The 14,804-nt window shown below is 37.2% G+C and overlaps 1 protein-coding gene across 1 annotated transcript; it reads right to left on the minus strand.

Moving 5' to 3' along the window:
* Positions 1 to 6: 6 nt before the first annotated feature.
* LOC128734733 (cysteine-rich PDZ-binding protein) lies at positions 7 to 536 on the minus strand. Its single transcript, XM_053829062.1, has 2 exons — positions 292 to 536; positions 7 to 231 (listed from the first exon to the last, which is right to left on the minus strand). Exons 1-2 carry the CDS (start codon positions 462 to 464, stop codon positions 102 to 104), a joined length of 303 nt encoding a protein of 100 aa, XP_053685037.1. The 5' UTR covers positions 465 to 536; the 3' UTR covers positions 7 to 101.
* Positions 537 to 14,804: the final 14,268 nt, after the last annotated feature.

Consider the following 14,804-nt stretch of genomic DNA (forward strand, 5'->3'; position numbering starts at 1 on the left):
TAGGTATATGAAGAGCATTTATAATAATAAGTATTATAAAACGTTTACATTTATTTAAATTACGCTAGTTATGATATTACAAGCCTGATTACTGTATACAGTTATGCCGAAGATTGCCGATAGTTTTTTATATCCAGAAGCTTTTTACCGCACATAGCACAAATTCCTTTTTTGTAAGCACATTGCTGGCAATAGTGCGATCCGGCTTGATGGATTTTTTGCTTGCAAATGCTGTAATGTATCAAGCTGGTAAATATTATAAGAATGAATAAGAAAATGAAAGCAGCTTACCGGCAAGGTGTAAAATTTACTGCCATTGGATTATATCGTTGTTTTGCACTACTCAGTGCTTTATTTTCGTTAATCTTGCGACCGCCTCCTTCGGTGGTATTACGCGCTCCTGCCTTCCAAGGATCCGGGGTAATTACCTTGCCTAACTTTTTTTCACATTTCTCACAAACCATGTTATTGAACTTAGTATATTTTCAGTAAAACCTGTAAACTTGTAATTTTACTTAGCTTGATCCTGTGTTTAAATATTAAATTTAAAGCATTAGCATTGTTTGTTTATTTTTAATAATCTGTTTGATTGGTTTTATTTTGCGTTGTTGACACTTCTTGACACATCCTGGTGCCAGGGATGCCACATATAATTCTGCGTTTTTTGTTGGAAAAATCTGTCTATCTGTACATCTGTAAGAAAAATATCTGCGCAAAAATCTGTCTACTGCCAAACAATGAGGGTGAAAGAGACGGAGAGTCATTTTGCTGACTATGTCCGTCTCTTTCACTCTCATTGTAAGAGCCTAAAAAATCTGTGTAATTGGCGAAAATCTGTATTCTATGCATACAGATTCTGTACAGGCGATTTCTTTCAAATATCTGTTAAACACAGAATAATCTGTGCATGTGGCAACCCTGCCTGGTGCCTGCCGGTACTGTGGTGGTGAATTTTTTTAAAGGTGAGCTTGGTACCGGCGTTAAGCTATAGGCGAAAAAGTCTATCAGCAGAAAAATGTATAGGGTTGCCGAAAAATCACTGGCAAGTAAATTTAACAATGAGAGAGTGCCATCTGTGAGATTCTCAGTTCCGAAAGCCTTTTCGAATATTCAAAGAACCTGTTCGGTTTTATTGTCGGCTGCCAGCAATACCTTAGCAATAAAGTTCCAAATCTGAAAGCGACATCTATAAAGCAAGCGTCAAGTTGTACAGTCGAAACGATAAAGATTCTTGGGAACCATGCACAAACTACGTAAATCAGCGTACAACTGTACTACAGATCGTTACGTCAGACGTCGTTGAATATTCCCTTATGAGCAATCGGTTAGGCAAGATACGAACCAACGCGAAAGCGACACCTGTAAGCTCAGCATCGATTCACCTAGAAAACTCCGAAAAGATGTTTGTTTAAAAATCAAGTAGAATCAATATATTTATATATGACCGGAGTTCTGCCAGAACGAACCAAGCGCCAAAAATATTATTTTGAGTAATTCAATCTTTAACTTTATCGTCCCACCAACTGTTTGCAGCTGACCTAATAAATAATTTTATCACTCACATATCACAAACAGGATGTCTTTTATGCCATGAGATTATAAATATCCGTAAAATAGTATGTTATTATCGAAATAATTAACTTTTAGTTTTGGTATGCATGCACTGAGTTCACTTTGGCAGAATGGAATTGAAAGAATATGGTTTTCAGTTCAATCTGGTTGGATGTATTTTTACGTTATGTCATTTTTACAAGGTTGAGAACAACTTATGATGCATGCAAAAGTTCCATTTCGGTTTGACTAAAGATTGGTGAAGACTCTCAACCTTTTTCTTGAATCCGGCTTAAAGAATGGGGCATCTGGGTCGTGGCTATACTTAATCACAAGTATTCCGCATACGTGGGTTTTTATCCCATAATAAAACATCACCGTGTTTACATTTTTTGAGCCGAGGCGCCAATCGACGTTCTTCTGGTGAGAATCCAAAACTTTTTCAGAAGACTCAAAAGTAATGTTTTCTCCTGTTTCTGAAAAGTTATGTTTGAAGCAAATTAAAAAATTGCTCAGTCAAGATGAACCAGGTTCAACCAGGTTCACCAGGGATTAACCTCTTGAATTTCTGTCCTCCATAGCGAAGTCCCCAAGGAACAAAACGGCAGCACCTAAACAAGCAGGTGTGGAATAAGAGTTGTGTGGTAGCATTCGGTGCTGAATAAGCGAATTTGCTGAATTGTCTGTTGTTTAAACGTCATATGCTATATTTTTTCTAGCTTCTAATCAACATCTATACGTTGTTATATAAGTGCAGAATAAGAGTCGAATTATCGTTATGCAATCGTATCGGCAGTACGGCTAAGAGCAGGTGTGGAATAATGGTTGCTTAAAAGCTACCATGAAAATGCATGTCGAATAGACGTTGTGCAAACGTGTCAGTCAAGTGCAGGGATGGTTCGATCACTTTGACTCAATTTTGATTCATTTGACAGTACCGTCATAACGAGGCCAAATATGACAAAGTTATATATGGGACAATTGTAGAACAGGTTATTATCTATAATTTTGCTGAGTAAAGTTTTGCTGTATCTTTTGTAGTTACTGCGCTACAATGCTAGTATCTTAATAGTGACTAAATGAACGTTCATTTAGTCACTGAAGAGTTACTAGCGTTGTGGCACCGTAACTACAAACGATTCAGCAAAACTTTGTTCAGAAACATTGTAGATTAGAACTAGTTCGACAAATGTCCCATACATAACATTGTCATATTTGGCTCGGCTGAGACGGTACTGTCAAATGAATCAAAATTGAGTCAAAGTGATCGAACCATCCCTGGTCAAGTGCAATTGTGGAGTAAAAGTGGAATAAGAGTGGAATAAGCATTGCGCAAACGTATCAGCAGCATTACGGAGATCAAGTGTGGAATAATAGTGGAATAAGTGTGGAATGAGCGTTGCGCAAACGTATCAGCAGCATTGCTGAGAGCGAGTGTAGAATAAGAGTGGAATTAAAGTTGCCCAAACGCATCAGCTACATTGCTAAGAGGAATTATGGAGTATGTGTCGAATAATCGTCGTACAAACGTATCAGTAACACCACCAAGAGCAGGTGTGGAATAAAAGGTGCTTGATGGCAGCCAATAACACCAATAACTTGAATGTCACTTTATACTTTACACTTTATAATTTATGCTTTAAATTTATATTAGGTACACTTTATTTTTATTTTTTTTAGATACAATCAGAATAGAAAACATTTGCATAACCACTTTTAGCCGCCGCAAATCTTTGCTGGTAGTGGAATTCCTTTTAAGTGTTGTTGCCTGTACGGTGTGTATTTTTGCCCTCGGCGTGTCGTTATCCCTCATGGTACCGATAAATTTAACAAACTTATATCCAAAGACAGCTGGCTGCTTGACACTTTGCGAGTTACTCACAATGGATTTGCTCAGTGGGATGAATTTCGTCGGGCTGAAGTCACCAGAATTGTTATGATCGGGTGGTATAGTGGTGATACCACCACCACTGCTGGTAGCGCCGTAATCCTGTGACTAGCTCCCGCTCCCGCTGCCGGTGCGCGAAAACACCACTGCTTCTCGTGCCATTCGCTGCTCTTTTTTGTTTTTTGGATGAAAAAAACTAAATCAGAGCCGATGACAAATAGATTTGCACAGACAGCGAGCGACTTAAAGCAGCAATAAGCTCAGCAAAGTACTAGCACGAATCACTCCTGCTGTTAACTAATCACTGCTGCTGCTAATCACATCACTGCTAACTAAATGAACAATCGCTAGCCGAACATTCTGGATTTCTAGTTTCCAGTGAGTTTTATTCAGTAGCACCGCTCACCGTCGTCAATATTCAAAATGAAAAAGTCCTCGGCGTTATAAGTGTGTTATGTTGCTGGTGGTACAAGCGAAATGCTTTATTTTAGTACAAATAGTTTATTAAATGTTTAACATGTGCGGAATAAATACTTCTAAAGTAATCTAGTATAGCAGATGCCAAACATGATTTAAGAAACTACTCTTCAGCGCTTAAATGTATTTTAGCCCATTTTTGTTCCACGCTAGACAAACTTAAGCTGGTCTGGTAAATCTACATCGGCTAAAAACTCGGCGCCTGTCATATGTCAGATTATCTCAGATGTGTTCGTTGACGGCTTCCGACCGACAGGATGTAAGTTCGAATCCGGGTGAATGAAAAAAGTGTATGGCAGGCTTGATGAATTTTGAGCCAACCAATGATTTCCTACTAAGCCTCTTATTAAATTATAATATATGCAACATGGCCATGAAAATAACGAAACCCACAAAATAAAATAAAAATACTTCCTGCATATTTTTTTTCTTTTTGCTTGCTAAAGGTTGAACTGCTGTGGAATAAACGTAGCTTCAGTGCCATCAGCAAAAGTTTAATAAACATATCTATACGTACTGAATAAACATTTTAGTATACGTTGCATAACAGTCATACAAACGCATCTTCCACGCCCATATTCAGCACTGTGCTGTTTAAATTCTCCAAAACCAACTGTATAAGCATTGAACAGAGGTGTTTAGACATACTTGAAAAGCAGCTATATAGCATGTGCTGAATAAAAGCTGTCGGTAAAACGTTTAATAAGCAAAAATTGTTCCTTGGGTCATTCTCGATATCGTTCGAAAATATCCAGCTTTCCACGAGCGATAATGGCGGATATTGAGCACAAATGGGCACAATCTTTTGACATTCATTGGAGGAGCGTCGAATTCGCCCTGACGGAGTTACTATGGATACATTCATGATTGTTTGTTGTCCGAATGTAAAAATGTAAACATTGTTCAATTTTGCAGATCAGCTAAAGAGGAATATAATTGAACGGACAACAAGTTTTATGGATTGTGGCTTTGCAGTTTTCGCAAATTTCAAGGAGAATGTCCAAATACGCAGCGGAAAGTTTCTTATCAAGTCGAGACGCTGTTCGAGAGCAAACTTGACAACGGCTCGACCAACATGGAGTTGAATGTTTGCGTTAATGTGTAATGATTGTGAAAAAGTATTCTGATCCAGTGTCGCCAGCAAATTAGTTATGTTCCATTTCAGCTGATCTGCAAAATTAAACAATGTTTACATTTTTACACTCGAACAACAAACAATCATGAATGTATCCATAGTAACTCCGTCAAGGCGAACTCGACGCTCCTCCAATGCGTGTCAAAAGATTGTGCCCACTTGTGCTCAATATCCGCCATTATCGCTCGTGGAAATCTGGATTCGAGAAATTTAAGAAAATTGAGCTACTCTGCTATTGGTTTCACGTAATGCTACTGGTTGACGTAATACCCTGCATAATCAATCAGCGTAGTAACCTGTTTGTTTTCGTAGCTTTACGCCAAGTTATGAAAATAATCGTTCAAAAAAACAGTCTGTTAATTCGTATAAAGTGGCGTTCGCATTTTTTAAACACAATAAATGAGGAATGAATCATAAAGCCCCGTCAGTCCTGTTTTGATTAATAAACTCTTCTAAATTGCCAGATTATTCGATTGAAAAAGTTTATAGCAAAGATTATATGATGGCTTTAAACGTTTTGCCTTTCTACTATATGAAAATATAGTATAAAGGTATAGGAATCACTCGAAAAACCGAAAATCGAAAGAAAGCCTACTGTTTTACCTGACTCACTGCGAATATACGTATTATTGAAATAAAACGTAACCATACATTTTATTTGTTTATAACGCAAATGCAGCTAATATCGATAACAAACGATTTTTTTATAAGTTGTGCTTTTGTTATTGCATTTAATTTGTAAAAAGTTGCATGAATAACAATTCAGTTTCACAATACAATTATTGCGTACTACTGACACTTGAAATATAACGTTTAAGTACATTATTTTTAGTGATCAAATATTTTCGATACAAGGGCGATATTTTTCGAAACCTTTCGAACCAACACGATCCCGCGAACACAACGCATATTCGCAGTGAGTCAGGTAACACAGTAGTGGGACGAATGTCATATACCATTCGACTCAGTTTCGAAAACTGAGCATTTTCTGTGTGTGTATGTGTGTGTGTGTGTGTGTGTGTGTGTGTGTGTGTGTGTGTGTGTGTGTGTGTGTGTGTGTGTGTGTGTGTGTGTGTGTGTGTGTGTGTGTGTGTGTGTGTGTGTGTGTGTGTGTGTGTGTGTGTGTGTGTGTGTGTGTGTGTGTGTGTGTGTGTGTGTGTGTGTGTGTGTGTGTGTGTGTGTGTGTGTGTGTGTGTGTGTGTGTGTGTGTGTGTGTGTGTGTGTGTGTGTGTGTGTGTGTGTGTGTGTGTGTGTGTGTGTGTGTGTGTGTGTGTGTGTGTGTGTGTGTGTGTGTGTGTGTGTGTGTGTGTGTGTGTGTGTGTGTGTGTGTGTGTGTTTGTGTGTGTGTGTGTGTGTGTGGAACGCTTTTGATTGAGCCAACATTTCTCGAAGATGGCTGGACCGATTTTAATGACCTTAGTGTCAAATGAAAGGTCTAGGTGTCCCATTGTTTGCTATTTAATTTCATACTGATCGGACTTTTAGTTCAAAAGTTATGTATAAAAATATGAAAAATATGGGACTTCATTATCTCATAGGTCCCTTAACCAATTTGAATAAAATTGATTGCATATGAAAGGGGAGACTTTTAAAACCTTAACTTCAAGATTTCATGACAAATGGGCTTGTGGTTTGAAAGTTACATAAAGAAATGTGAAAAAAATGTATTTAAAACTGCTTTTTGTTGCATATAAGCATTACCGTGGACCCCCGTTCGTTTGACCGTTTTTAATCTGAACACTTTTTAATTTGAACCCCGTTGGTTTGCACGACGTGCAAATTAAAAATGGTTCAAACGTCGTTCTCAACATGACATCATTTGTTTATGCAGACAATGCACATAAACACGATTTGTTTGTACTGACCAAGCGTGTTTAATCGGTTTCACATTTCGTTTTCCTAACGATTAAGATAGAAATCTGATCGGAAAATGCAATATTCGCACTTGCAACTGCCAACTAAAACAAACCACCAAAACAATAACAAAGAGCAGGGCGGCCAGTTCACACAGGTTTCAGCATATTTCGGGTTACCAGTTGTTCAAATTAAAAAGTAACCCCGTTAGTTTGCATGAGGAATCGTTCAAACGAACGGGGGTCCACTGTAATTCAATAGGAAACATCCTACAATTTATTATCATTTGAAAGTTACTGTTGAGATCTATAAAACGAAACCAAGTTACTGAAAATTGGATGATTGATTCAAAAGTATATGTATGTATGTATGTATGTATGTATGTATGTATGTATGTACAGTGGACCCCCGTTCGTTTGAACGATTCCTCATGCAAACTAACGGGGTTAGTTTTTAATTTGAACAACTGGTAACCCTAAATATGGTGGAACTTGTGTGAACTGGCTGCCCTGCTCTTTGTTATTGTTTTGGTGGTTTGGTTCAGTTGGCAGTTGAAAGCAGCCAATATTCATTCTCCGATCGGATTTCTACCATAATCGTTGGGAAAACGCAATGTGAAACAGATTAAACACGCTAGATCAGCACAAACAAATCGTGTTTATGTGCATTGTCTGCATAAGCAAATGATGTCATATTGAGTATGACGTTTGAACCATTTTTAATTTGCACGTCGTGCAAACCAACGGGGTTCAAATTAAAAAGTGTTCAGATTAAAAACGGTCAAACGAACGGGGGTCCACGGTATGTATGTATGTATGTATGTATGTCTGTATGTATGTATATGCGATTTGCAATTTTAAAATTTGCATAGAAATACAAGAAGAGTGAGAAACATTTCAATTGTTATTTTCTTTACTTGCTGTTACTCGCAATCGGACGAGCAAAGCAAAAAGCGAAGAAAAGTATTTGATTTAATCATATAGGTATAGTGGTGTATAGTATTTAAAATACTAATGAGTTGATTTTCCCAAATAAATTTGTACCAATTTCAAACAAATTTTGCGCATCAATAGATGCTTTTACAATCAATAGACGCTACTGTTTTACCTGACTCACCGCGAATATGCGTGTTATTGAAATAAAACGTCACCATGCGTTTTATTCGTTTATAACGCATATGCAGCTAATATCGATAACAACCGATTTTTTATAAGTTGTGCTTTTGTTATTGCATTTAACTTGTAAAAAGTTGCATAAATAACAATTCAGTTTCACAATACAATTATTGCGTACTACTAGCACTTGCAATATAACGTTTAAGTACGTTATTTTTAGTGATCAAAATCAACGATATTTTCGATACAAGGGCGATATTTTTCGAAACCTTTCGAACCAACACGATACCGCGAAAACAACGCTATGCGCAGTGAGTCAGGTAACACAGTAGAGCTTAGAAATTTTATATGAAAAAGAGGAAGAAATACTAATAATTCTGTACAATTTGTTTTCGCTAGTGACACTTTAAAAGATAAAAGATGTCATGTATCATGTTTTAATACATAAATTAATATGGGTCCACTCATATCAGGAAAAATAACAAGCGCCGAAAATTATGTCGATCATATGGCCATCCTCAAGCATGTTTATGGCGCTGCTTTTGTTTCTTTGATCTCATCGTTTCCTAAAACATCTAAAGGGCAATATCATATAAACGATACGATCAAACTAATGACCATTTTTTCATTAAAGTTTATTCAAAAGATGCTCTAGTTTCGATTTTCATGCAAAAATAATTAACTGAAAGAGCGCCAACTAAGAAAAAGTCCAATTTCACTTTTTCGTTTTTCATATCTAATGCTCTACTCAGTTATATTTTCAGATTCAGATACTACCTTTTTTCAGATATAAGAATTTTAAATAATAAGGAACGGCAGAGGCGGGCACCGCTAATCAGCTAACCGCTAACATTTTAGCTACTGTGTTACCTGACTCACTGCGAATATGCGTTGTGTTCGCGGGATCGTGTTGGTTCGAAAGGTTTCGAAAAATATCGCCTTTGTATCGAAAATATCGTTAATTTTGATCACTAAAAATAACGTACTTAAACGTTATATTTCAAGTGCGAGTAGTACGCAATAATTGTATTGTGAAACTGAATTGTTATTTATGCAACTTTTTACAAATTAAATGCTATAACAAAAGCACAACTTATAAAAAATCGTTTATTATCGATATTAACTGCACATGCGTTATAAACGAATAAAACGTATGGTTACGTTTTATTTCAATAATACGCATATTCGCAGTGAGTCAGGTAAAACAGTAGCGAGCAGCACGTTCGCTACTGTGTTACCTGACTCACTGCGAAATGCGTTGTATTCGCGGGATCGTGTTGGTTCGAAAGGTTTCGAAAAATATCGCCCTTCTATCTAAAATATCGTTAATTTTGATCACTAAAAATAACGTACTTAAACGTTATATTTCATGTGCCAGTAGTACGCAGTAATTGTATTGTGAAACTGAATTGTTATTTATGCAACTTTTTACAAATTAAATGCAATAACGAAAGCACAACTTACAAAAAATCGTTTGCTATCGATATTTACTGCATATGCGTTATAAACGAATAAAGCGTATGGTTACGTTTTATTTCAATAATACGCATATTCGCAGTGAGTCAGGTAAAACAGTAGTAGGTTTTAAATGTGCTAGCGCTTCTATTACCTTCCGATAAACATAAGTACTACTAAATAAACTACCAGTCACTAATTTTTGAAAATAATTTTTGGAAATAGTTCAACTAGCCATGAATGAACTATAATTGCTCGCGTCGCGAACAGCAGCGAATAATTTTATCAATTTGTAAGAATCAGCACACATATTTTTGTTATTATTTTCAAAAATTAGCGGCTAGTAGTTTATTTAGTGGCACTTTAACTTATCGGAAGCTAATGAAAGCGCTAACAGATTTGAAACCTAGCGAACGCACTACTCGCTGGCTAAAAGGTTAGCGGTTAGCTGATTAGTGGTGCCCACCTCTGAGGAACGGATATTTAAAAATATAGTCAAGTTAATTATAGATGTTCCTAGGAAAATTAAAAATAATTAGGCATAATTAGGCAGTAGAAAGGCTAGGTCACACCGCTAGGTGGATTAATTCGGGTTTTTCACGATAAAACTGCGTTTTCTCAACAATGATGGTGTTGGTCGTTACGTCGACTATGCATCCATGGGCAGAGTAGATCTAGGAAAATAAATAAACCTAGATAGAGGTGATCTCTACGAGGGGCTGCCCCCCGCAGTGGCCGGCGCTTCCGACGACAGGTCGCCGGCAACACTCGTGGCCTGTGGCCGTCTCGCGCTAAATTATCTAATGTTGCTATTGATAGTTTTTGGTGGTCTTGTTATTGATTAATGTTTTATGAAAGAGTCTAAAATTTCTCGAGTTCGATTAGTTTTTGAGTTACGTAAAAATTTCTGTTTCATTTGTATGAGAGTCCTTATCCGCCTACCACAGGGGTGAGGGGTCTCAAACCATCATAAAAATCAGAGGGGTTGTGTACAAGACATGACCGCATGTATATGTGACGCAGGACTACGTAAGTCTCTTTGTAGTGATAGTAGCATGTATTCATGCTTGTAATCATTCGATTCTTCATGTATACATGCTATATGCAACTTATATACATACTACATGCGTTGTATGTAACATTTATAAAAGTAGTAACATTGCATACGTTCAATTCTCAAAAGATTGTGAATTTGAAAACAATTTAACAAAATCAAGAACACAAACTATTGCTTTCCTGCTACCTTACTGAAATTAAAGATTGTTTTTATTACCCATGGTTCCCCACGTTGAAGGGATTTTACCAATTCAATCCTATTTTATCAACAGCACATCTTTTCAATACACTTCTAATGAAACGGTCGGTAAGCATGCGTATTCACGGGAAACTAGCAGAAATTGACTTTTCGTCGGAAAGCCCAATTTCGGAAGCAGCTTTTCGGCCCAAAAGCGGGATTGTGTTTATAAAAATGTATATACTGCATTCTTCTTGCCAATCTGAACACAGCGAATATATTTTCATAAACCGAATTTTTGTTTCAAACAAAAAAACTGCTTTTGAAATTGGCAGAATCGATGATGACTAATTTCACCTTCATACAGAGTCGTATTATAACCAAACACTACAGCTGTGGCACATTTTTCCAACACAGATATCAAATTCGCCGAGGTTTAATCGTCTCGCAGTAAAGAATTTGCGATCTATTTGGACAACAAACTTGTGTCATTTTTTCTGGCACACTTCCCTAAAACAGACATCAAATTGGACTAGGTTTAATCGCGTTCGCCAGAAATCTGTTGGCACGAGGGGTTTTGTCACTATTTCTGGCGTGCTTCCCAAGCAAGGACATCAAAATGGTCTAGGTTTAACCGCGGTGTTAAGAAATTTTGTTGAAATGTGGTAAATTGGTCACTTCTTTTGGCTTACTTCCCAAGCACAGATATCAAATTGGTATAGGTTTAGATCATCGCAAAGAATCTTCCAACCAATCACGAAGCGAGAATTCTGGTAAAACAAAGGTTCATTATTTTCAATTTTTCAATAGTTCAACATCAAAAATCTATACTTTTCTTCATTTGGGTCAATTCTTAGAAGATTTTCCGATCGATTGGTGTAAGAATATTGAAAATCGATTGGAAAACCGCTGAGCTATTAGCGCTCAAAACCTTTCATTTTTCGTGACGCTCGCATTTTTCGATTTTTTGGAATGACACCCTATCTCAAAACTTGCCGTAAGACGTAGTCCTACGTCAAAAAATCCTGCTTCCAAAACCCCCCACTTGCCAAATTTGGTTCCATTTGCTTGATTAGTTCTCGAGTTATGAGAATATTTGTATTTCATTTGTATAGGAGCCCCCCCCCACTATTGAAGGTGGGTCATAATTCCCCTCCTAAAGAGGGGAGGGGTCTCAATTCACCATAGAAAAATCAGAGGGGTTGTGCACAAGACACGACCGCATAGGTGACGTATGACCAGGTAAGTCTCTTTGTAGCGATAGTAGGATGTATCCATGTATGTAATAATACGATTCTTCCTGTATACAAGCTACATACGTAACGTTTATTAAAGTAGAAACATTGTATACATTCAATCCTCAACCGATTTTGGAGTTATATCCATGAATTTTATTAAAACGAAGCCAAGTCAGCAACTAAACCAAACAGTAAATAAATTTTTATATGTTTCTACGTTGAATAGTGCTTTTTCTCTGGTAATCGGTAGACGGTACGCGCGAGTTTTCAAGAAGTTGAAAATTTTGCGCAACTTTTCTGCGGCTTACAAAAGAACACTGATAAAGCATTTACAACCTGCAGACGTTTTGGAAGTCGCAGAAAATGTCGCCCGTGACTAGAAAACTTATTTCCGTCATTTGTTGGTAGTCCGCAATACCGAAAAATTCAACTTTTCCCTCGTTGCCTGTGTTATTATGGTATTAACTGGGCAAGAAAATATAATAAACTCTTCAATCGTTGTGTGGCCCTTGAAAGGACCGATTATTTGATTATCATAACTCCAGCTTGCAATAAACGCACTTAACGTAATTCTCTGTTCGGCAAATTGGAGTACCGATAACCGCTAACCAGGTACGGCTTGTTGCAACGGACCAGCCAGAAAGCTTCAGCAGCGATTAACGAAGCCGTTCGTGTATGGTCCTGAATAACGATGAAATACCACTCAAAGTGGCCAGCTGCAAGTGACGTGGGATGCTTCTGGTCGTTTTGCTGTCGCGTGCAGCATATTTCCTGCCAATTCCAGAATTTCAGCAGCCAGATATTCCTTCACGGCAGCGAAACGAGTGCTCCAGCTCCAACACCTCGCTTGGTGAATTTGTATGTCTTCGTTGCCTTATCCGTGGGAAGCAGCAACAGCTGAAGCTCAACAATTTTCGATCGGTTTCTATAGGGCGTAAATTAAATACAATCATAAGGAAGCTTAACTCATAGCTTATATCGTATATATTTCTGTCATCCGTGCTAGGGAAGCACTGATGAGGGAAGGCAAAAATATGGAAATATTTCAATTTTTCAATGACGTGCATTGAAAATCAATAGTTTTCTGTATTTTCAATGTTTTCAATCGATTTTCCAATCAATGGGTGTAAATATCTTGGAAATCTATTGAAAATTGACTGAATAATAAGTCGAAGCGTGCCGAGGACCCGGGTTCAAATCCCAACCCCGCCGAAGTCACGAATGACCAAGTTGGTTAAAGTGACTATAATCTAGCAAAAAAAAAGTCGAAGCATGAAAACGCGTTTCTACTTTGATGACGTCATTTCCAACAACCAATCACGAAGCGAGAATTCTGCTAAAACATAGGTTATTTATTTTCAAGTTTTCAATAGTTCAACATCAAGAATTCATACTTTTCTTCATTTGGGTCAATTCTTAGATTTTCCGATCGATTGGTGTAAGATCATTGAAAATCGATCGGAAAACCGCTGAGCTATTAGCGCTCAAAACCTATCATTTTTTGTGACGCTCGCATTTTCGATTTTTTGGAATGACACCCTATCTCAAAACTTGCTGTACGACGTAGTCCTACGTCAAAATATGTGGTATATTTACCTTTATGGACGCCCATATAAACTTTTGAAGAAGTCCAACATTTTTCAGAACTATCAAAATCACCAAAAACTACAAGGTATACAAGCCCTACTGTGTTACCTGACTCACTGCGAATATGCGTTGTGTTCGCGGGATCGTGTTGGTTCGAAAAGTTTCGAAAGATATCTCCCTTGTATCGAAAATATCGTTAATTTTGATCACTAAAAATAACGTACTTAAACGTTATATTTCAAGTGCCAGTAGTACGCAATAATTGTCTTGTGAAACTGAATTGTTATTTATGCAACTTTTTACAAATTAAATGCACTAACAAAAGCACAACTTATAAAAGATCGTTTGTTATCGATATTAACTGCATATGCGTTATAAACGAATAAAACGTATGGTTACGTTTTATTTCAATAATAGGCATATTCGCAGTGAGTCAGGTAAAACAGTAAGGGTTGTACGAAAGGGTGATGTAGGACTATATCAGATAATCAGATCAAAGACTAATGTAAACTGCATTTCTGGCATATGTATGTTTATAAGAATCTGTGAGCGCCATTGCTTAAGTGAATGTTTAAATGAAAAGAGTGAAATATTCAGATTCAATTCTTCATTGAATGCAATGGTGGCTTTGAAAATACGTGGACGGGGTTTCATAAGCACAACGCCTGCAACTTTTGAGACATAGAGATCTCTTTTAAAAATCACTTGTGTGCATCATAAAGTTTGAAATGGTAATGATATGACCAGCCCACAGATTATTGTATTGAATATGATTATGCGTAGCTTGATATGTTTCAATAATCTTACTTTAACTAGCTTGTGGCGTTTAAAAGAACCATTGATTAAAAAAAAACATTAAAGCCAAAACACGTTCATCGCAAATATGACGTACCATTCGAATGTCCTTCTCTTTTCGATTCACTGTCTTTTGCTCCGAGGTTTTACTAGTTTATTTTCACAGCTTATCGCTTGTTACATAGCAGAAAATATGGCACAGACGCAAAAACTTTGTTTTATTTGTATGAGAGTCCATATCCTCCTACCATAGGGGTGAGGGGTTTGAAACCATCATACAACAAATAAATTCAAAATAAATTCATTCTTCCAAAAACGCCTACATGCCAAATTTGTTTCCATTTGCTTGATTAGTTTTAGAGTTATGAGGAAATTTGTACTTCATTTGTATAAGAGCACCCCCCCCCCCCCCTTTGGAAGGGAAGAGGTCTCAGTACATCGTAGAAAGAAATCCTGCCCTCTGAAACCTCCACAT

This window comes from Sabethes cyaneus, chromosome 2 (genome assembly GCF_943734655.1).
Source record: "Sabethes cyaneus chromosome 2, idSabCyanKW18_F2, whole genome shotgun sequence".
In the NCBI taxonomy this organism is placed as follows: domain Eukaryota; kingdom Metazoa; phylum Arthropoda; class Insecta; order Diptera; family Culicidae; genus Sabethes; species Sabethes cyaneus.